Source organism: Platalea leucorodia, assembly GCF_965183815.1.
Source record: "Platalea leucorodia genome assembly, chromosome: 8".
Taxonomy (NCBI): domain Eukaryota; kingdom Metazoa; phylum Chordata; class Aves; order Pelecaniformes; family Threskiornithidae; genus Platalea; species Platalea leucorodia.
This window is the reverse complement of record NC_138830.1, coordinates 42,364,305-42,388,298: the sequence shown is the minus strand read 5'-3', so window position 1 is coordinate 42,388,298 and position 23,994 is coordinate 42,364,305. Positions and strand designations below refer to the sequence as shown.

General features: G+C 36.5%; 1 protein-coding gene across 2 annotated transcripts in view; it reads left to right on the top strand.

The window, feature by feature from the left end:
* The window catches only part of LONP2 (lon peptidase 2, peroxisomal), a 45,472-nt gene that overhangs the window by 9,077 nt on the left and 12,401 nt on the right, over positions 1-23,994 (top strand). For both annotated transcript variants that reach the window (XM_082320445.1, XM_082320446.1), the window contains exons 8-12: positions 6,933-7,074; positions 13,089-13,239; positions 13,713-13,839; positions 14,932-15,065; positions 23,328-23,470. In XM_082320445.1, the coding sequence (XP_082176571.1) occupies positions 6,933-7,074; positions 13,089-13,239; positions 13,713-13,839; positions 14,932-15,065; positions 23,328-23,470 (697 nt within the window). The remainder of the gene's footprint in view (positions 1-6,932; positions 7,075-13,088; positions 13,240-13,712; positions 13,840-14,931; positions 15,066-23,327; positions 23,471-23,994) is intronic.

Genomic DNA, 23,994 nt, shown 5'->3' with positions numbered 1-23,994 from the left:
CCTATGTAATTTTAATGAGGACTTAGAAGAAATGCCCTAATAAAAGTTCATTTTGTGGTATCAGACTTCAGAGTTCTGACTGTGTAAGCTAGTTGCATGTGTGAATACATTAGAGTTGTGAAATCTCTCAGTCCCAACTGGAAGGAATGCGGGAGACTCACTGGGAAATCTTGTGCTGAACATATGCATAAACTTCTAGGAATCTGGAATATAACATATTTCTAGGAATCTAGAGTATAATATACTATTGATCACTTATTACACAAGAACATGAGAGATGAAAAAGCGACAAAATGGTGATTTTGTACTTGACGACAACTTGAAAATTCAGAGTTGTTTTGTAAACCTTTAGTTCAGTACCCTTGATAAAATGAGCAACACGCGTTTTTTCCTGTGCACGTTCTTCTGCGGCAAATTTGCAGTTTTGTTTTCCAGAGTGTTTGACACTTACCTAGAGTTTGTAGCTTGCAAGAATCATCTGTAAGTTTTTTCTTAGTGTAGTTTTGGTCTACCCAGCAGCCACTGGGGGTTTGTAGATACACTTGTTTTAACCCGTAGCGTTTTACTGCATAGCAGCACGTGTGCGTGCACGTGTATGTGATTGTTTTGCAAACCGTTGCAATAGCTGGCCTTTTTACCAATTTACTTCCACACTAATGGAAAAAGAAGCGAAATTCTGTCCCCCTCCTTCACTGTGTGTTATTCCTGTAATTCATAAACTGTGTTGTTAATCACTGTTTAAAAGTAAGAATTCTGATGTTTCAGGATGGATCCTAAAACCAATTTAAAATGTGATTCAACACGTTGCTATTCGAACTGAAACCACTAGAGGCTGTTGAATGCTAAGCATTAGAGACTTTTCCAGGGCAGAGCAGTACTGCAGCCTTTGCAACAGGGAAACCACATCTGTGCAACTGACATGATGAGTAAAAGTAAAACTGTCATCAGCTCTTACTCAGTTGCCAGTAATTCCTTACTGTTTTCCTTTTTTTGTTTGGCTTTCTATCTTGTGCTTAGACCTAATAAAGAATAAAGACAGCTAGAGTCATGTGATAATAAGGCTTTTAAAAACTTCTAAATTCATGTGTTTATGGTTGTCATTGTAGTGTTTTTGAGGGCATTGTTAAATTATTAATGCATGCTAGAAGCTAACCCCTATAAATTTCATATTAAAAAATTTACTTGAAATTAGCTGATGGGAGGTATTTGATAAGACAGTTTATTTTTCATCAGCAAAGGAGAACACTATTTAGAATTAGCAAGAGTATCATGTGGTTACTCTTCAACATGCAAGTGTATAGTTCAAAAACAAACTTTAGAGGAGTTAGTATGAGGAATCCCATGTAACCGATTGCTTTTGCAAGTTTTTTGTAGGTAAAATCAAAACGAACTGTTGCATACTGTTTTTTTTTAATCTGCTTCATTTTTTTTTCTGCTTTTCTGCTTCTCAGAATAAGATTTAAAAAAATTAAAACTACAACTTTTCTGTAGACCTCTCTCTGTAATGTCCTTTTGCATGAATAAATCCTTCCGGTTATTCCTAGTCGAGTGAATCCGTATTATGCATCTGGTGGCAGTCACAGAGAGGAATTACAGAAGTGGTCTAAAAGTGGAGGAAACACAGGCTGCTGTTCCTTGAGTTTTACTGTTAATTAGGCTGATTTTCTAATATTACATGTCAGGAGCCATCCTTTTTCTCCTAAAAGCTCTTTATTAGGCTTTAAGGCTTAAGTTAAGGATTCCATTAACATTGCAGAAGCATGATAGTATATGTACCTACTGATGTACTAAACATTTAAAAAAATGTACTAAATGTACTAGAAGATTAAAAAAACCCCTGTGGTTCAGTTTTACTTGCAAGCAGATATTGCCTGAAATGGCATTCACTTTGGCTGCTTGTTACTGTTGTAAGTTAGATTCAGCAAGCAAGATAAAATATATTAGATGGCAGGAGGGTGGGGAGTGGTGTTTCAGTAAGTGTACTGTTCCACCTGACGTGTAACTCGAGCAATTGGAAACACCCAGTTTTTGCCATTTCAGTGTGGATCATGTGCCTGCAGCTGGAGTTTTTGAATCCTTTTTTGATTGGGTAAAGAGTAGCTACTACTGTTCTGCATTCCCAAAATGAAATCATCATCTTGGTACAAAAACAGAATTGCTTTATCGGACATCCTCCAGCTGTTGTTTGCATTTACCACTCATCCATACCATATGTAAAAGTTTGCTGGTTTACATTTGTTGTTAACTTGTATTAAAAAAAACAACAACAACAACAAAAAAATAAACAACAAAACAAAACCAAAACCAAACAAACCACCCTGAAGGATGACTTAGGACTTTTTTCCAAGAAGCTCACTGCATTTAAGATCTCCTCAGTACTGATATTTTGTTTTATACAGGAACTATATGATCTTCTCTGTTGCATGTGTGTGTGGCTTTCTATTTTTAAAAAGGAAAGATGTAATTGCACCATTTATTTATAGTGGTGCTGGCGAGATCACTGTGAAGCTCTTTTCTCTCTCTCTCTCACCTCTATGTGAAGCACTCTTTCTTGTATTACTGTCACTTTTCAGTTTCTAGAAGTTTGGATAGTTTAATTCTGGCTTAGGCCTGTGCTGAAGACTTGTTCAAGTGCTGCATCTGTGTGAGAAAAGGTGTGATTCCTCACCAGTACAGCTATGCTAGCAGAAGTTCACAGCACAGGCCTTGTTGCACTAGAAAAAAACAAACCTCAAACAGTTTCACCTGTGAGCGGAATAGCTTTGTTATACAAGTATAAAGCATAGATACATTTGTAAAGCGCTTGCGTAGACACAACCTCTGGCCTTGCACAAAAATAAGCCGTGACCTTGTGCAAGTAAGTTCAGGAATAGTTTCTTTGGTGGCATTAACTTTGTTGTCTTTTCCTACCTGTGCAGTTTGAAAACCACTGTAGTTAAAATCAATTTAAAACTTTTTGTCTTTAGAACAGTATGAAGAAAGTGGGTCATGTTTTCATCAATAATACTAGTACTGCTGTAAGGGTTTCGATTCATACACATTCGCAGTTTACATCAGGAGAGCTGACAAGGTTAGATTTCCCAGCTGTCTGTCTGACATTTTCTAGGATACGTAGCTCCTAATGACATGCTGTACAACTCTGTTTTTTTTAAAGGTACCTTTTCACTGATTTAAAAATAAATAATAAGGTTACTAAATTACAGACCTTCTGTGGCCTGAGCTCTTAAGGGTTTTGTTTAATTGTTGCTACACAAGTGAGATAACCAGGAATCTGGATCGGTACTTCCTGTTTTGAATGGAAAGCAGCTGACTCTCTTTCTAGGTTTAATGCATGGAGAGAAACAGCGCATCAAAAAATGAGTAAAGCCACGTTATATCATCAAAAATGCTAACGCAGAATATTGTTTTTCCTCCTTTTAACCTTAGCTAACATACTGAAAATAAAGAATAACATCACATTCAGTGGCTACTGTTCACAAACAGCAATACGCAGTTTCACAAGTTGCAAGGCAAAGGTTAATGTCCAGATGGATAAATGGCCATATCTGCTTGTAATTTTAATGTGTTATAGTGGGTTTATATGTAAATATCTGCAGGGCCTGTCTTACTGAGGACTTTTGGGTTGAGATGTGTTCCATAATAACCATTTAGAAATGGAAGCAGGCTACCTGTGTTTGTATTTCCAAGGTAAAATACTATGTTATTGTTCTTTGTCATCCTACATATGACACTTGCATTAGCATTTTTTACTTGCCTTGGAGACCTTGAGTCTTTGATTAATAGTATAATAAAATAGGTATTGGTCCATCTCTAATAAATGAAGATGTATCACAGATTTAAACTGTTACATATGGGAAGAATCAATTGATACCTAGGTATTTGTTATCCTAAAATTTATAGTCCGAGTTTCTATTTTGTGATACCTGATCAAATTACGTAAATTAATTTAAGCGTGCTTTTATTTGAAATTTATTGTATCAATTAAACATTTATATTGGAGTTAGATCTTTAGGTTGACCATGCCTAGAGATGACTGAAAACACAAATGAGAAGAAGAAAGTATGAGAGAGAGGAAGTGTGGGAACAGTCAATTGTCAGGTAGTGAAAGGAAGAGCAGAACGTTTCTAGCCACTGTGTGCTTTTCTCATCTGTTAACCCTAATTCTGTGGAGGCTGAGTATTTTGCAGAACTGCTCCATATTTCCAACAATAGTTCTTTTAATTTTGACCTCTGAGTTTCTTGAAGAACTCTTGGGTTGTATAGGGAACCATTTCATCCTTTTCATAACATTGGATCCATTTCAGTTGGACTGTGATTTCTATTGAAGTTTTTTATATGCTAGCTCATGACCCAAGACCTCCTTTGGAGAGGGTGCATAAAAAAAATTAAATTAGTGATCTTCTGTCACTGTTAGAATGTTTTTCTTATTGCTTGCTTTAGAAGTCACTCAATTTTTATACTCTTAAAATTCTATTTCTCCAAGATATTGATCTCACTTGACTTGTCATAAGTTGTCTCGGGTATATTTGCTTTTTTCTGCTTTTTCTGCACCGCAGATATTGATACATTGTGTTTCAGCCTACCTAGTGTGTGGTTTATTTTAAAATGTTAAGAAACTTGGTTGTGTACAACAGTTAAGTCTTACTGAAAGATGCTGTATCTGTGAGAATCTTCCACAAGTGTAAATATATCATTAAATACCCAAATCTACTTGAATCTAAAATAACTGTGACTTGAAGTCTATTTTCAGGGTTGTTTGAGGGGAAAAAGAAGTATTTCAATCTATTAATAACAACAGGTTTTTTTGTGTCTCAAGAAAGAAAAATCTCTTCCTGTTTGTTTTTTTTTTAAGTGCTTCTATTTGGAAAAACTCCAAAAAAGTTTTTAAAAGTGGTGTGTGTGCGCACATGCATGGGTATAAACAAACAGATTTATTATTCAGAAAACCTTTTGGTACCTAGCACTTATTATCCTTTGACCTGTGTTGTTGCAATTGGATGGTGAAGGGAGAGAAAGAGTGATTATTCACAATGCTTTCCCTTGACTAGAGAAACTCAGTTTAACTTTGTTTAGTTTATAAACAACAGCTGTTTCTCAAAACTAGATGGAACATAGATATCTCAAAATTTTACAGAATTTAAAAGGATCAGATAAAACTTTGTGTATATAAAACCACAAACGTGTTAAAAAAAGTGTAATGTCTTTAAGCATTGAATTCAAGAAGTACTTGAATAATGTACCAAGCAAGAAAGAAGAATCTTTAATGTTTACCTAATTATGTTCTCCTATTACTGGTATAAATAGAATATTAAAAACAGGCTTCGTTGTCTCTGAAGCATATAAAATTATTTACTAGTGCGGTAAGCACCTTTTGTTAAAAAAAAAAAAAACAAACACAACAACAACAAAAAAACACACCCCCCCACCAAACAAACAAAACTCAAAACCACAAACAAAAAACCCCCAAAGAAACCAAACCCCCCCCAAAATTGCTACAATGATTAATTTGGTTGCACTGGTAAATGATTCACTTCTGTGAACTTTAGTTCTGCTTCAGTCTTGTAATTTTCTGATTGCATTTTATAGGATCCTTTCATTCTTTTGGCAAGGTTGACTGTGTGCAGATGGAGAGTGAAGTGGCATGCTAGTATAATAGCTCCCCCATGCAGATTCTTGATCTGTAATAAATGTTACATAGTGCGATCCTGAGCGGAGAGGAATCCAGTCACTCACTGCAGAGTAAGACTCTACACAAAAGCGGTGAGGTGATAAACTATTGTATGCTGGCTGCTCCAGTCTTTAGCAGCTGTCTCATGAAGGTGGCAGTAGGCAAACTGAAAGTCTGTTGCATTTCTGGCTATTTAAAAGATCTTTAAAACTTTTATTTTTGCTCAGATCTAGAATTAAATACAGTAACTGCAATTTATTCCCTCAGTGGTTAAATATTACATGGAACTAACATCATTGCTGTGTGGTTTGAGCTGGTTTTTCTTTTTTATATTTAAAGTCTTCTCTAGTATCTTTTGAAATTACTCCCATGGTATTTTTAGTTTTGTCTTTCTAAATGTCATCCTGTTTATTTTGGACTGTTTTAAAACAGATCATATGGCAAAGCAGGCCTGTTCTGCGTATCTGCTTTGTGAGGGTCATGAGATAGGTACTGTAACTCAGCACTTCATGTATCTCTTTCTTCTCGAGTGACCGGCATTTCATACTCTTAATTATAGTATTTTGTTTAGTTATGGCACAAGCAGAAAAGACTATGATAAATGCAGCAAATAAGGGACATACATGCATGTAAAATGTTGCTCTGTGCATTATGAAAAAAAGTTTTTACCACCTTTGCTGAATAAATTCAGACTCATAACTTTTTTGTTCCATTGCACTATTCTAGTTTTTTTTATTTCATGTTGAAATGATGTAGTAAATATGATTATTTTTTTGTGAGTGTTAATTAAAGCATGCTGTATATACAGGGGACGTTGACAGTTCAACATGTTTGGAATTTTGCCCTGATTTGTAACATGCTGTATGAACTCCGTTGTGATGACAAAAATCCAGTATCATCATCATTAAAATGTTAGTATTAATGAGGTTCCCAAGTCTGCTTCCCCTTGTTCATACAATACAAGGGTGCTTGTACTGAATCATGTAAAATGCCTGCAAGCCATAAAGTTTGGATGTACTTTAATGCACATGTTTATCTTTCCAAACCAACTAGTGCACCATGGAACCGGAATTTTCATCTGCCAGTATAATTGCTTATATTAGTTCAGATGCATGTTCCGTATTTTTATCAACTAGTTCCAAAAAGTTTTGCAAAGAAGCCAGAGTGGTTAGAGTAATACTTATATTTTCCTTTATTTTTGATGTTTCTACTCCTGTTACATGCGTCTGTCCCCTCTTTCCCCATATACATTTATTTCTCACAGGCGCACCTACGTTGGCAGTATGCCTGGCAGAATAATCAATGGACTGAAGACTGTTGGGGTTAACAATCCAGTATTCCTGTTAGATGAGGTTGATAAACTAGGGAAGAGCTTGCAGGGGGATCCTGCAGCAGCCTTGCTTGAGGTAAGAGATGTTAAATTACAAGCATTTTTTCATTTGTAATTAAAAAGAGTTAAAATACTGGAGTCAGAAAGAAAGATTCACTGGATGAAAGATAGCATGACAGTGTCAGCTTTTTTATTCAAATACCAGCTACTGTTTTGATGTTGGATTTCTGTCAATTACTTGTGCACAATGCAAATGCTGTTATATAGTATGCTAAGTAAAATATCTTTAATCTCAGTGATCTGTATTTAAACACAAGGATGTATTTTGTGCTAAGTGTTTTGTATATTTAAAGACTGTTCAAGCCTTAAACATTACTTATTTGGGGGACTTTAAGACATTGATTTTTTTAATGACCGAATGCTGTTAGCTGTAAGAAAGAACTGTAGAGCAGCCAGACGGTAGCTGGACTTGTTTCAGGTTTTCCCTTTCTTTCTTGGAACAATTTTTTTTTAAGCTTTTGATGGTGCAAGCTTATATTGGAGCTAAGCATTTTACCTAGCATGTAATATGGACTAGTTGCATCTTCTTTTAGCAGCATTTCTTTAATTAGTGTTGTAATTAACTTTCTGAACTTAAGTTTTTCATTGAAGTCACAGATCCCCACTCCTCGACTGATAAAGACGTGGTGAGTGTTTGCTTTCCATGAGAGTCAGCTATTAAGTGTGTGTTTTCTGAAATTCTGGGAGTCAGACCAAGGTATAAATTAATCTAATTTTGGAGTAAGCGGTGTAGTTATTTTATCACAAAGAGTTTAGAGGTGTTAAAGTTGACTTGCTTAAGGGCACAAGTAAAATCTAGGAGATACAAGTAAGGACTTTGGTGAACAAGATACTGTTGGAATATTTTGTAAATGCATCAACTGTTGAGATGTTATTAATTAGGTTAGTTGTTGGGATTTCAGGAGGCTAAAACTTGGGTGATGATGAAGAACATGAATTGAGACCTATGCCTTGCAGGCTTCATGTATTGGAGTCTGTAGCAGAGAGCAGTAATGAGTTGCCAGAACCTTCTTTCTGCCTTCTTTTTCCCTGGAGTGTGATACATGATGATATTCCAGTACAATTCCTTCTTCCGCTGACTTGCATATTCAGCGGTTTTGTTCTAGCAGTTTGCTGGAGAGAGGAAGGAGAGTCTCCTCAGGTATGGGGAAGAGACAAAGAGCACTGCCCTCCCCCAGCATCTTAGTGCAGAAGGCTGTGCACATCTTCCTGTGCTGGCACTGATGAGGAGGACAGGAGGGAATGAGGAAGGTAATGGCACAGCAAGGCTGGGCTAGGCTGAAACACTTGAGGCTGTCCAGTGCAGATATAGCACTAGTGCACTTAATGGTTTTGGTATTGTGTACATTTAGTTTTTCCTTATACTGCTATATTTTTATACTGTCTACCTTTCTTTTATGTTCTCTCTGGCTGGAGCAGCTACTATCCTATCACTGTTTCAGCTGAACTGCTTCTGTGATTGTTCTTTACCTGTTTCAGTCGAAAGGAGTTGGATTAGTAAAAGATATTTATCCACATTTTTTGAGCTAGCCTGGCTCACTTTCACTGAAATGATTCAGGTGGCGTAATTCTAGAAGCATCTCAATTGTCAGACTTAAGGTGTGGTAACTTCTGTGGCTGGGTCGTTGTAGGTGGGTATGAATGTGGTTCTGGTAATATTTGCCTACAGAGTCATTCTAATGACTTTTTGACTGACAGTGCTTAATACAGTGATTTGAATATGAAAAATGCTACTTAAAGTGTCATGAGCTCCTCTGTATGCCGTATGACTTTCTGCAAATGAAATGTCAATTGACATTCTACGGATGTCATTATTTTCTTCCTGGTAGATAGCATAAAATTACTGTTTTGGCAAGGCCAACTAGTTCTTTGAAAATCAGCGTATGAACAGGTTATGGTTTGAGAGCTCTGTTTTGATCTTTGCATGTTAACATGAACTAGTAATAATTTAAATGTGCTAGAAGATACTATGGCTTCACTTTTTTAGCTTTTAAAAATGACAGTTATGGTCCTTTACCTGTGTATTCCTCAGGTGTGTGGTACACATTTCTAGGGTGCATGAAAAGCCTCTAAGTGCAACGAAAACAAGCAAGGGCGTGTAACAAATATTCAAATGCATTTTCTTTGTACTTTTCGTTTGCGGGGTTTTATTTACTCTTTGCTGTTAATAGTAATGAGCTCTGTTCCTGAGTTTGCTGACATTTTTTTTGTCGTTTCTCCTTTAGATACTGAACTAAGCTGGCCTAAATCTAGTCAATGTATGGATAAAAAAATACCTGAAAATCAAATTTTGTTAGCTAGCTGACTGTTCTTTGCCAGGCAGTCAAAATCAGTAATGAACCAATGATTTTGCATTTCTTGGAAAGAGAATAACTTTTTCTGGAAGTGTTCCAACCATGAATCCAGATCTGTACATTAATATTGTTCATTTTATTCAACCTTTGCTGTTTCTTTTAATTTATGTTTAATTCCCTGTCTTGCAGCAGAGAATTAGTATTTCTGTTCTTCTTCTATCCTGTCAAATGTGTGAGGGCAGATGAAATTAATTTAGTTTTTAATTCTTTGTATTTGAATTTTTGATACTTTGTTGCTGTTTTCCATATTTTAAAACCATATTCTCAGTGATACTCATCTCAGCTCCTGCCATGGTTTATTCCAGCTGAGGCTCGTCAGGTTAGCTTCCAACTGTCTGCTTGGGCTGCAGTCTTTATGTAAGTCATTACTAATTGACCATTAGTTGCATCTGGAGAAGTAATTGCTCTATTAACTGTGTCTGGGCTGCTCCCATGTGAGATCTGTATGTGCCTCTACTGCTGTCTAAACATCCTGAAGCAGGTGCTTTACCTCTTCTAATGGAGAACTCATGCCTGGACATAACAGCTTAATTCTCATCTGCTTTTTGTGGTTTACATTGTTGGAAAGTCTATCTGGAATGAGCAAAGGTGGCTATTATGTAGGAGAACAAACAATAGTAAGTGGTCACCTAACTGGCACATTTGTTTTTCAGACTGCTGCTTCTTGTTTGGTAAGTGCCATCATTAAGTATAAAAGGCACATCCTTTTTTCCTTAATGTGTAGGTGTGTTAAATTCTCACTGACTGTCTACAAAGGGGTATATTCAAGAAGAAAATTGCCATACTCTGTAAGCTTGGAAGCAAAGCTTGATGTTTTATAATTGCCGGATATGTGTTTAGTTCCAGTGCTTCTGCAGAGTTGTTGCTTAAGCAAGACAGAATGTCTTCCTATTTCCAGTTACTGTTCATCAACAAGGGAATGTTTTAGTCTAAATTTAGATGACCTCTGTTTAAAACAGAAGAAAACAGAAATGGATCCAAGTGCCTGATAGTGAGTATTTGTATGCAGGGAAATTAGACCAGGAGCATAGCCAGGCAATTAAATGCTCATGGAACTTATTCTGGATTTTGTGGTAATAAAATGCTGGTACAGAGAAGCCTTTGTATGCATGTGAGCTGTTGGCCATAAATTAACCAAGATGTTTTGTTCACTGAATGTTCTTTTTGTAGTTAATATTTTTGTATTAGTTGAATATCTTTGAAAACTTTTGAACTTGAACTTTAGCACTGATAACCTAGCTGAAGAACAGTTCTATTTGCTTTGGAAAATCTGTTTTAAATGTAGAGGCCTGGTGTTGTTTTATGTCTTATTCTAAGAAATAGTTACCGTGACAAAGAATTACTAGTCCAGAGAAACTCTAGCCCTCGTAGAAAATCTCAGATTATTCACATTTTTAGTTATAATCCGAGTTAATTTTGATTACAGGTTCCTTTATTGAATAGTATTGTGTGTGCATGAGTACAGCATTGATATTTTGTATATCTTTGTAAATAATATTATAAGCACCAGCTTAGCACTTAGTAGGATTTTTGAGAATTTCTACTTGCAGACTAGAAGGAGAAAGATATAAACGTGTGTAGATAAATGTTATAAAAAAACAACTTGGTCTGTCAGAATATGTTGTTTTTCAACATAGTTGGAAGTGGTTGCAAATGCTTCAGCTAATAGACTGGAATTTTGTGGAAATACTGTGTTACCAGTGTAAAAAAAAAAAAAAAAGGATAAGTTGAATTAGGATTTGCTGTTTAAATCAGTTTTGAAAAATTTGCAAGAGTAGACTTTGAATGGGAGACTAATATTTGGTATAGATCTACTTTCTTTGAAGACAGTTGGTAGATGCTGTGCTTGGATACGCTGCCTATTGTGTCCCCTCAGATTTTAGGACTAGATTGTAGGACCAGTTGAGGTAAGAGACATCTGTAACTCTGATTGAATTATGCACTTGGCTAGTCAGGATGCTTCAAGGCCTTTTCCTTCACCAGTAAAGAAGGGAGTAAATGATAGCAGCTGCCTGCTGAAGAGGATAAGAAAAGAAGCTTTTGAATAGCTTATAGCCAATGAACAATAACATTCACTGAGTTCCAACCTTAGTTTTAGAATTTAGGCATATGCTTCAGTATGTTTTAAGATTTCACTGTTAAGGGGAACGTATAACTTGTATTTTTTTACAGTTGCAATACATTTCCAAATATTAAGTCTTAAATCTGTGCAGTCTTCCAAATAAAATCGGAAATTGTTCTGTGTTTCTGCATTCTGTAAAAAAAGCATTTTGCTAGTTTGTTCTGATCATAAAACATTTATGTTCTAAAGATTTTTAACTTTACAAAGACTGAACAGAATTTCAGAGTAATGAGACTTCAGAGTTATTTCTTTCATAACTAGCTAAGAAGTGCTCAATTTCAGTTTTTTAGAATTATCAACACTGTTCTTGGCTATAATTCAAGTTGCTAAGACAAGGAGTGCATTCATTTGGGTATAGGCAGATAAATTATTTTGACAGCAGTGTGCTATTTCTCAGGAGATGCCTCGGTCCCATTATTTGTAACATGAGAATTATTCATGTCAGCGTAGCATTGATAATTCATCATTTGGGAAGGAAAAGTGTGGCAGTACTTTAAGGGGGGGTGGAATGAAGGTGGTTCATAGGTGGTGATATAGAAGCCAAGTGTAGATTGCTATATACAATGAACTTACAATTTTCAGCACTGTTAAAAAAACCTAGAAGACAGCACCTTAGTACGCTCGTGATCCACATATATAGAGGATTCATCACCTAATGCACAAAAACAGCCTATTCAAATAATAGCTTAAATGTATGCAAGTGTAGCATTAGTACACATAAGTAGTACTAAAAGCAACAGGAAGACAACGCTGTTATTTAAGCCATGGTTCTACTTGTGCAGTAAATTTTTGAGGTTGGTCAGACTGTGCGTTGTTGTTATTTGGTGCTTGTTTAATTTTGTCTCTGTTTTTTTTATCACAAAATTTGGGAAAAAAAAAAATTGCAAAGATTGTGTTAGGAAAGCCAGAGCTCACCTAGAGTCAAGGCTAGTATGGGATGTCGTGGGCAATAAGAAGAGCTTGTACTACTACATTAGTAGTAAAAGGCTGGACAAAGCTGAATGAATGGGGCAGGTGATTTAGTGACAGCAGATAAGGCTGAGATAATCTGTATTCTTCCCCTTGGTCTTCACAGTGAGATCTCTCAGGTTGGTGTGCTTAGAGAAAGAAGAGCTACCAGCAGCAGATGAGGTTTGGAGTCAGGGATTACTTGAGAGAATTGTACTCATACAAGGCCATGGGACTGCATGGACTGCTTTTCCAACGGTGCTGAGCGTCCTTGAAAGGCGGCTCTCTACCATCTGTGAAAGGTCACGGAGATAGATTGCAGGGGGTACTTGGTGATTGGAGAAATGCTGCAACCATCTTTAGAAAAGGGTAAAAAGAACTAATGGGGAAGCGACTTTTTTTTTTTTTTTATGTGGTGTGGAATGTAGTTACAGAGTAATCAGAGCAAGGCAGGATATTGAGGGTCAGGCTTTAGCAGCAGTCATAATGTGTTTTCTGACTCTAAAGTCAGATTTGGCAGATCCAAGTGGAATATAATAAAAATGTGCATATTTTATTTACTTCTAATTGAGCAGCTGCATCAATTTTGTGTTCACTCTTTTTAAGGTCTTGGATCCAGAACAAAATCACAGTTTCACTGATCACTACTTAAATGTAGCCTTTGATCTGTCCCAAGTCCTTTTTATAGCTACAGCCAACACTACAGCTACTATCCCACCTGCTCTGCTGGACAGAATGGAAATTATTCAAGTTCCAGGTAACACTACAATGTTTTCATTGAAGTAGCTATTGCAAGTCCTTAAACAATGTTGGGGTGCTTTTCCTGAAAGGAAAAGCAGTTCCTTAAGGTAAGCCTGCCAGGAACCTAGACTGAATGGCCAGAACCGTTAAACAAGACTAGTCAGCGTGCTTCCATTATGGCCTCTGTCATGAGAATGAAATTTGGCATTGCACTTAGGAAAATTCAGCTCCAGGTATATGGAGATATATTGATACATTCTGTAACAATATTTTCACTAATTGATGTGTTTGTTTTCTAACTGGCTGTTGGCTGATGCATCTTTTTCCCATGAAGTTACGAATAACCACAAAGTATCATACCAACAGCCTTTTAAATTATAGCTGGGGTTTTTTTGTTTAATTCAATTACAGTTATAAATGGTAAGAAATTTTATTATATTATAGTGTGTAAACAAAAAGACTAGTAAACATATGCTTTTTCTTTCCAAGGATACACACAAGAAGAAAAAATTGAAATTGCACATAGACACTTGATTCCTAAGCAGCTTGAACAACATGGCCTGACTCCACAACAAATACAGATTCCACAAGTAACCACTTTGGACATAATTACCAGGTAAATCTGTTATTCATTGCTTTAAGTTTAAATAACTTCTTTTTCTGGTAACTAGTAAATAATTTATAAAGTGATAACACAAAACATTTCTTAAGATCTGTTGTCCTTAATAGCTTCAGAAGTTCAACAGTTGGTAATTTATGGAATTGCTCTTTCCTGAGCTCTGTCTGGTTCTGCGGTCTAAACCAAATCAGCCTTCCTTCTCTAGAGAATTCCTTGGTCTGGTTCTCAGAGTGTGCGCACAGTCAGTTGTGCTGGCACAATTGGTAAGGCACTATGAATAAACAGAAGCACTTGAAGCTGGTATTGCTGCAGTCTTCAGTGTGTGAAGCAGTGGTCTTGGCAGCAGACAACCTTTATTTTAAAGAAGTTTTACATCTGTCATTTTCATAGAAAAATGGAAATTACCATTTTGTTTCTTGTGACTTGATGGGCCACATTTGTCTAAAAATTGGAATTATGTTAAAAAAATTAAAATGTGGTGTTTTAAATAGCTTGTATTAATTAGAACTACTTCTCTGCTGGATGTGAGAGCAAAGATATTGATCAGAACATCTTTTGGACTTGAAACTAGCTCATTTCCAATGGAGAAAGCGTATCAGTGTTCAATGAATTGAAGTATTTTATGACCAGGAACAGCATTTCGGCATTTTAGTGAGGGTTATTGTCTGGTGTTTCTTTTTAATTCATTGAGTAAAAGAAAATATTCTTTTACAGTCAGTTCCTCAACTTCCAGTGAACTGTATTTTGAATTTTAAAATAGTTCTTCATTTTAATTTTTATGCATCTTAGAAGAGCTTAGTGCTATTGGAGCATTGTTTAGCATTTCACTAAGGTTTGACACCAGGTGTTAGTCATGTCTTCTTACCACTCAGTAATTTGTCTTTCTTTACAATTTTATCAGCAAACCACAATTATGTTGATAAAAGCATGTGACATTTTTTCCTGTTTATTAGAGTAACCCAAGGTCTCACTGCCTTTCACATCTCATTTTATTTGGATGTATTTTTTAACCAGAAAGTTATGTTTACATTCAAAAGAGATCTCTTGTACAAAGAATATCAACCAGTAAAACAATTGTCTCTATGCTAGATACACTAGAGAGGCAGGAGTCCGCTCTCTGGATCGGAAGCTGGGCGCTATTTGCAGAGCAGTGGCAGTGAAAGTGGCAGAAGGACAGCACAAAGAAACAAAGCCAGATCGTGCTGAAGTGGGTGAAGGAGAAGGTGTGTATCTTTTGCATATTTTATTAAGAAGGAAACTTCTAACGTAGTCAACTAGGAAGCTGATTTATCAACCTTGTCTCCTTTTTTATGCTTCTTTAAGGGCTCTGTTTTGAAAAGCTTTGCAAATAGCATGATATTCTTATTATGTGTGGTTCAAGTAGTGCTGAATTATGGCTTGGGACATAAGTAGAGTAATTTCAGCCTGCCAGCTTGGTAATTGAGAAGTACAATGAATCTGTTTCATATCTTAGGTATGCAATTATGATTTGTGTATGTTTTTATGTCTTCGTAGGCTTTTTTACACAAATCTTTCACTTTTTTTTTCTTTAATAAAAGACTAAGCATGGCTTTAGTTATTTTATTTAAAGAGGTTCTTGAACTGGGCTGTGCATGCTCCACCAGGTCAGAACTCAATCGGATTATTTCGTTGTACTCTAAAATAAATGTCTGCTTGAAGAGCTTTGAAATTAGAAAGGTTTAGGGACTCCTTTTATGTGCCTTTTAAGACTGCACTTATTCTAAGTCTCTTGGAGCTTTGGTAACTTGTCAACTTCAGTAAGTCTGTTCTCATTTCCCATGTGTACAGACAATGGTGATTTATCATTCCCAGTCACCCAACAGACTGAAAACTAAGCATAAAATTCTCCAACAGCAAAAAGACTCAGGTAACTGCTTCACCGGTAAAGGTAGACCTCTTTCTAGTCTTGAAATAGAAGGGGGAAGGAAGAAGTCAGGCCCATAATTCAGTTCATGTTGAGTTTTCCAAGATCATCATAATGTCTGTAGAAACTGTAATATCAGAAGATTGAATGTGGTCTACAAATCAGTGTTTGCTTAAGTGGATTCAGCTCAGTTTTCTCTGAATGTTTGGCTTAAAGAAAATGAACTCTCACAGTAGCAGTGGCTGTGCATGCGTGAATGACTATGCAGTTTGAATTGTCCCATCTCCATTAAAAGGAAGAGCTTCTAAGACGTATTTATTAATGCTTTCCATTTATATTATGTGCATCTTTTCTACCTTCTCTCCTCTGCTGAATTTTTCTGAAGTCAAACACTGAGTTTGTCAATACTTCTGTGATACCTGAACTTGCTCTTGAACCAGAACGCTGGGCCTTTGGGCTGTGGTGGCCAGGCTTACTAGCAATATCGGTTGTCTTTGCTACTGTCACTTTTTTGATAGTAATTTTGACAAGTCATATTTTTAAAGTATTTCTTTGCACTGAAGGGGAGCTGTGTCTAAATGCGCTTAAAAGGTCTAATGCAATTGCTGAATAAAAGAAGTGTCATTCTGCTCTTCAAAAGCGTTCTGATAAAATAAATGAAAAGTGGGTTGCAAGCACAACTCCTGATACTGTGAGAAGAAACATTTTACTACTAAAGCAAAGAACAAAAAGGAACTGTATTAGACATCTCAATCCAGTGAGAGAGGTATTTACAAAGTTAAAATTAGCACTGGACTTGCAACTTAGGTATTTACACTGTTAAAATTACACACTGTTAAAATTAGTACTGAACTTGCACCTTACCAAAGCTAAGTGAAAACAGCAAGCTAAGTGCTTCAAAAGAGGGCAAAATGCTAGCGTTTTTGGTTGACACACAATTTGAAGTAAGCCCAGAAGAAATGAGCTGTGAAGAGTTGCCTTTGTACTTCTGGAATTGCAACTGTCCATAAGAAAAAGCTGTACTAATAAAAGGGAGTCGAAGGGACAGGTGGCTTTATAGTTAAACTTTGATATTATGAAGAACTGTATAGAATGATGCAGTCTGCAAAATGTGTTTTATTTTGTACTAATAATGTGCTTATACCCTGCTGTATTTTTAGCAGAATATGTCACTTGTTGGGAATGTATGAGGGTAGGACACCTCTAAAAAATATTTTTGTTTAGTTTTCATTCAGTCTGTTGGAAACAACCAAATATTTAAAACAAAACTTGGAAATATCCCCAAATACTTGCAAGTTGATGCAAATAATGGGATTTGTAGCCTAAATTTATTTCTTTGGAATTTTTTTTTTTTCCTGTTGATTAGTGGACATTTGTGCAGTTGTGCATAGTGATGATGAATTTTTATTTCATATAACGAATGACTCTGGAAGAATAGTTAATGAAGTTATTGTCTGTTAATAGTTTCATTTAGAATAATTTCTTGATTTTTTTTTTCTTTATCTGTATGAAAAGACCTATAATTCATTTTCGCTTTGCACATTTGTCAGTTACTGATGTGGGATTGAGACTCTACAGTTAGTGCATTCATTTGTCATGAACTGTGACTACGAGAGAGCAAGCTACAGGCTTGCCTTGTAGATTTTAACTTGCTAAAGCATAATTTGTATATGATTTGTAGCGTATCAGAATAGTAACGCGGTGCCTATTGTGTTTATTCAGCTGAGTGCCTTCTGCCTTGTGGGTTTGTAATAAAAGTTGAAAGACATTAGGTGGTAGAACCACAACATTTCCATCATTATATTGATTAAATCAGATTATTAACTCAAAGTGGAGCATCTGTTTTCAAGGCTTTGTAAACATCAGGCTTTTGACGCTGTTTGATAGTCGGCTTTAAAAATGGAGGATACCTGCCATAGCAGAACTGATGCTAGGAGATATGCTGTCAAGCCATGTTTAGCGCTTTCCAAAAATGCATGACTGAAATACACTGGCAGCTTTGTGTTGCCTTCCTCGCTCCTTTGACTCCTGAGCTTTATGATGAAGTTGGCAAGTGGAGGAGTGTTAGTTTGCGTCAGTCGTTGAATTTGTACGGTGAACTTCAGCAAAAGCAAATGGAGTCATTTTTCAGACTTCTCCAGGGAGTCATCCTTGTGTACAGTAACACTATCTGACATTTTACTGAAACACTATCTAAGATTTATGAGACATTCATCTAGTCTTTGACACTAGAAGAAATTCTAGGAGTCACAAAAATATGTGAAACTCTCCTTCCTATTTTAGTGCAACTGCCTTGAGAATACAATGCAGCAACTGTGCACTAAGGCATCGTATCATGATACAACAGTTGAAACCCAGAGTGAAAAATGATTTGTCTAATTCAGACTTGAAAGGAGGTTTAAGGCAGGTGATATTTAATAGCTAAAAGTGATTATATGAGGATTCTATCAATATTGAAACCAAGGCTTTGAAAATACTTGAATATTTCCATAACCCAATAATAGAATACAGTGTGTTCTACTCCTTGTGGATGAAACAACACTTGGTTTTGAGTTTAAATGCAAATTTGACTGAAGTGGTCAGCGTGAACTGAAACACGTAGTCTTTGCTCTCTCTCCCTCAATTTGGGCATAATGCATTTTCTTCACAACACATTATTATGCACAACCGTGGGGGGGTGTTCTTGGTTTTAGTATGTATAAGGGCCTTAATTCAGCTGGGCTAACATCACTGCTCTTGCAAAAAGTGACCTGTTCTATGTTCTAGCCTAAACTCAGCACTTCAGCAGCACAGGATCTCCCATACCACTGGGAAATGAGTTTATGAAATCCGATAAGCATAAATCCCACGGTGGTATAACTGTAGGCACTCAAGTTTGAGCTCAGCTGTGCCGGCGTTAGTATACTTGTGAGCTCTGCAGACTGTGATATGTGGTTGTTTCTAAAAATTGCTTGGAATGTCTTTTCTGTTTTAGGCCAAAGAGGCATAAATGTTATGAAAAGTTGGGTTTATATACAAACTATTTTTTTGCCATGTTAATTTACCTAAATATTCCTGCATGAAAACCTCAAATTCAAGTGCTTCAATTACACATTGTAATAGTAGATAAGAATTGATGGAATGTAATTATTTTGTGAAAAGAAAAATTTTCTGATCCGGTGAGGAAAAATGCATGTAGCATTAAATTTAAGTATACAAGTAAGTGTTAGTAGGATTGGGGTCCCAGGAAGGAGTGCCTTTCCAAAAGGAAATCTTTTGGAAGTAACACTTCCCAAGTATGTAGCACGTAAGATTTAAGCTGGACAATGGAAAGTTGCTTTGAAGATGTAGTTTCATGTTATGCCTGGCTGGGAATGTGGACCGTTGTCAACAAAGGCAATCCCATCCTTTCCCACCTAAATGTAGCTTTGTGGAGTTTGCTAGTTAGTTTGGAGGAGCTAAAAGAATTCTGGGTCTGTCTGTCATGTGCTGAAGCATCTGCTAGTCAGTCAGCTGAGAAAAAACAAGATGCTGTTTTCCCTTTAATTGCCCACAAATTTGAAACCCTTTCTTTCATGCTTATGTTCTTTCTTATACCTCTTCATAGCAATTCAGCAAATCAGAATGTCGTATGTTAAAAGCTGTTTAAAAGTTTTAGGTTTCTATTGTATTCTATGTTGGCCAGTAAGTATGGCTAGAAATCTTTGTGTTTAAGAATTATGTGTTACTAGTTCGTAATTTAAATATGTTTTATGAAGAGCTGAGAAGTTGCTCCATGTTGAGGAAGTTTTTGGCTCTTCTATTCACTCTTTTCCATTATATCTCTACAAGAGAGTAGCAGTCAAATTCTTCAATCTTTGTGCCATGGAATTCCTTTTTAGATTAAATCCTGAATTATATATAGTACATCATTGTCAGTTTGTTTTCTTAGGAGTCCATTTTCTTACAGATCCAGTGTTTACATGCAAGGTTTTCTCTTGTTTTGGGAACTTGCAAAGGCAGATTCCTGAGGAACGTTGTCCTGATCTTTGCTGAGTAGCTGCAGACTCTGCTCTGAAAATTTTACAAATGTAATCTTTTTTTGGTTGGCTGGTTGTTTTTTGGATTTGTTTGGGGGGGGAGAAGAGGTGTTTGTTGGTTTATTGTTGTTCAGGTTTTTTGTTTTGTTTGTTTTTTTGTTTTTGTTTTTTTTTTACTTTTTCCAATTTTTAAATGTTAAAACAACTCAGTACCATGCTGCTTTTGTTTAAGCAGTAATGTAATAGTCAATCAGCAGGTGGTTCCTCCGGTGCAGTGTGGAGCTCTGTTAAGGGCACTTCTTTGACTTTTTCGCTTATTTCTCCAGCTTAACTCAAAATGTGAGATGATTAAGCTGTTATCCTAACCAAAAGTTCTCTTTCTGGAAATTTGAATTTAACTGTCTTGTTTTAGATAAATGTGTCTTTTAACTTGTACTATGGTTTACGGCTATTCATCTGGGATAAGTAGGGAACATGTATTTGTCATCATTAATGGAAATCTTAATTACTTGCATTTTTATAGATTCTTCGTGGTCAGCACTATAGATACAGTGCTTTCTATAAAGTGATGAAAGAAGATGTTTTTTTCAAAGAAAAAGTTAGTGTTTGTAATTATATTTTGGAACATCACTGTATGCTTTTATAGAAAACGTAGAGGTCTACTAATTAGATTATATAAACTCAGAGAAAGAGTTTCCAATTCTTTTAATGGGGCAGGCGGCCTCAAAAGTCACCTACTGATTTGTTTACAAGAAGTCTTGTCTCCTTCAGCTGTATATGTAGAACTAGGTGAAATAAGAGCAAGCAGAAATGGAAAATTGTGTTTGTTAGGCGGTAAAATCTTGGTATAGAACAAAAGCAGTTGTTTTTAAACTCGGTTTTGTTTTAAAATATGAATTGTCAAATATCAAATTACTCAAGTTTTGAAGATCCGTAGTGTTGAAATTGCAGCCTGAGTTGCAAGAATAGCATGCAGGGTTATGTTTCCTAGACTTGCTAGTATTTATGTATTTGAATTTATTATGTACAGAAATAGTAGTTCAACAAAAATACAGAGACGTGCTGGAACAACAGGAGGGCCATCTGACTACGGCAGTGTTTACAGGAAAGGAATGGGATTTATGCATGGAGCAATGAGTTGTACAATGGAAAGATTAGCGGCTGTTGGATAATAACTGTTAGATTTGAGTCCTGAATGAAAGCTGAGTTGGTGTTATTACAGCAAGAGTGATGCAGAACATTCTCCTTGATGCTGTACAAAGGCATTAGTGAGAATTGCACTGCAACAAAATTAACTGTAAAAAGGCCTTTATATATCAGGATTGATAAAAGGATAGTTTGTGTCTTGTGAAAGGAGACATTCTCTCTTCATCCATTCTCAGAATGACTTTTGCAGCACAGAACACCTCTTAATGTTATATTAAATAGATTAGATCCGTGATTTGTGTTTTCCTAGAATTGTTTAAATTCCTGGATCTTCAATTATTGTGCATGCATTAATATGCAAAGGAAAACAGTTCCTTCGTTGAAAGTAAAAAAGAATTCGAAGAAAGGAAGCAACAGCGGGTAATTTCCCAAAATATGGCACAGAAGTCTTGAAGTTCAGTATGCATTCCCGTGTAATATAGGCTATGGCTTTAAATGTATCTTAGGCTTGTGTGTTCGGGGTGGGAAGAAGTATCTTCACTATATGTATGTGTACAATGCTTTTCTTAATGGCAGCCTCAGGGTAGGGAAGCAGTGCCATAAAACTGCCACAGAACCTTAGAACCATCTGGATTGTTCAAGTATTTTTCATTTCTCTGATATACATTTCACTAAAATACTGCTTAGGGCTCAGGAGGAAAATGGTAATGAGCCTTTTGCATCTGGATCAAATTCTGTGGGGAAATGACTCCCTGCTTACATTCTCCTTCTGTATACAGTCGCTTAATTAAATGTGCAGTGTAGGCCTAGTACAAATGATGTTTAAGTTCTTGAGCTTATTCATGCAAACAACTGGCTGTGTAGTCTGGTTTAAAGCAATTTTGAGGCTTTGATATTTATATGGTCCCCATTACAGTTCACTTTTGTATAGAAAACACATTTGTAGGGAAAACAGAAATTTTAAGGAAATTCTGCTAAGGAAACAATTGCCTAAGTAAGAAATACAATCATACTATAAATGGAGGGAGGAAAGAGCACACTTTTGAATCCTATTGCTTTAACTATATGGCCCCTTCTTGATGACACTTGAGTATATTGCATCCAGAAGTGTCAGGCTAATTGGGTTTTATAGCCCTTCCTGAAGAGTGTATCACACCTGTAGGTATTTCTGATAATGCCTAATAATTTGATCTTTGAGGAATTTTTTGCTGCTAGTCGTTATTGGTCAAGACATCTTAGAAATACCTTATCCAACAAAGAAAAGAGCAGAGCCCTGCGTAAGTATAATATTTCAAGACAAAGGCCGCAGGTGAAGTAGGTTGAGGTTTTTCCACTGAGCGAGGACTGTATATGCTGCGTTCTGAACTGGCTGTTGAACAAATGAGGGACGTCAATTTTGTGAATTAAACCACCTGATCCAGTGGAAGCTGTCCCTGCCTATGGCAGGGGGGTTGGACTAGATGACCTTTAAAGGCCGCTTCCAACCCAAACCATTCTATGATTCTATGATTGAGTAAAGCCATAGGAGTCATAAGAGACAAAGTAAAAAGTGTAATGTCGGAATATGTGCTGCATAGGCTGCAGTGAAGGTGATCCGTGCTGTGTTGGGGTAGCGGTTCCATCTGACGGCCTGGCAGGAGGCGGCGTGCTGGGGCTGGATGCGTTAGGCTTCCAGCGGAGCTGGGTTCCGCGCGATCTCCACGTAGCAGCTTCTCCTGCGCCCTGTCAGCTGGTGTTGAGGGTATGTGTGCGAGGGCTGGGGCGTGGAGAAAGGAAAGCAGGGTGACAGAGCAGTAAGTTACACCCTCCTTATGGGATACTTTGAAATGAGATGTTATTGAACGTACTGCAGGCTAGCTATAAGTAATGCAGCCATGTGGCAAAGCAATGTATGTAAATCTGGCCCAAATGCTCCTACTTTATTTGACAAAACTTAATTCTTAGTGTCAGAAGTTAAGCATTTAAATCCTTGCAGAAAGAGACCACAGAGAGCACAGTGGTAAATGTACGTAAAAAGAACAGTAGTTACTGAACTTTCAGTATTTCCACATTCAGCTCCATATTCTATATTACACTACATTAAACATGATCATCTCCTACAAATACTGGTTTAATGCACAAATCTGATGGAAAATGCAAAGTCCTAAGTGAACTTAATGTGTTTTACTATTTGACCTAGTTTAAAATGCATTTAAGCAGGTGACTTGCATCTCTGTCAGTGCTCTAGATTTAATATTATCTTTGCTGAACAGTTAGAACATGTTTAAGCTTAATGATTAAATTTGATGCCATATTATCTTTAATTTGACAAGATTTTTGTGAAAGATGGTTTAAGCACACTTTCATGAACTTTCTGAGCATTTCTTTGCATATTTTATTTTTCTCTGTCATGATTTTATAAATTCCTGTCTCAAGAAAGACTGCTACAAATCCTAAATTAGATGTTCTTCTCTTAGATTGCAAAGAGCATGTCGCAGAAGATGCAAAACCAGAATCCATCAGTGACACAGCTGACCTGGCTCTGCCACCTGAAATGCCGATTTTAATTGATTTTCATGCTTTAAAAGATATCCTGGGGCCACCCATGTATGAAACAGAGGTAACATCCTCATTTGTTTCTGCTTGACTGCTGTTTTCGTCTGGTCTGACTAGTTGTCTATTTTATAGCTATTGACTGAGTTTATACAATATTAACTTTTTAAAAAATGTATTAATAACAGAACTGTGTTTCTTTGTGTTCCACCAAGTTGTTTTTCCACCTGAAGAATTCTTTATTTTATTTTATTTTGTTTTAATTCAGGGTACGTAAATAACATAATGGCATGACTTTCTGTTAGCAAAGATGCCTGCAGCAGCGCTTAAGAATGTGGTGGTGTTTTTTCAGTTTATAACAACTTTGCTTTTGTTTGGGGGATGTTTGGTGGTCTTGGGAAAGACGCCAAAAGTAGAATCTACCCAGGAATCCCGTCTCTGAGGCAGCTGTGTTAAGGACTGTCCCACATACCTCCTTAAAGCCAGTCAGCATTTTTGGGTATTAAAACCACTTCAGTTTGCACCAGAAGTTCTCAGACATTCTTTAGATTATTGTGACTCTTAGCTATTAAAAATGTTTTATGATCAGTC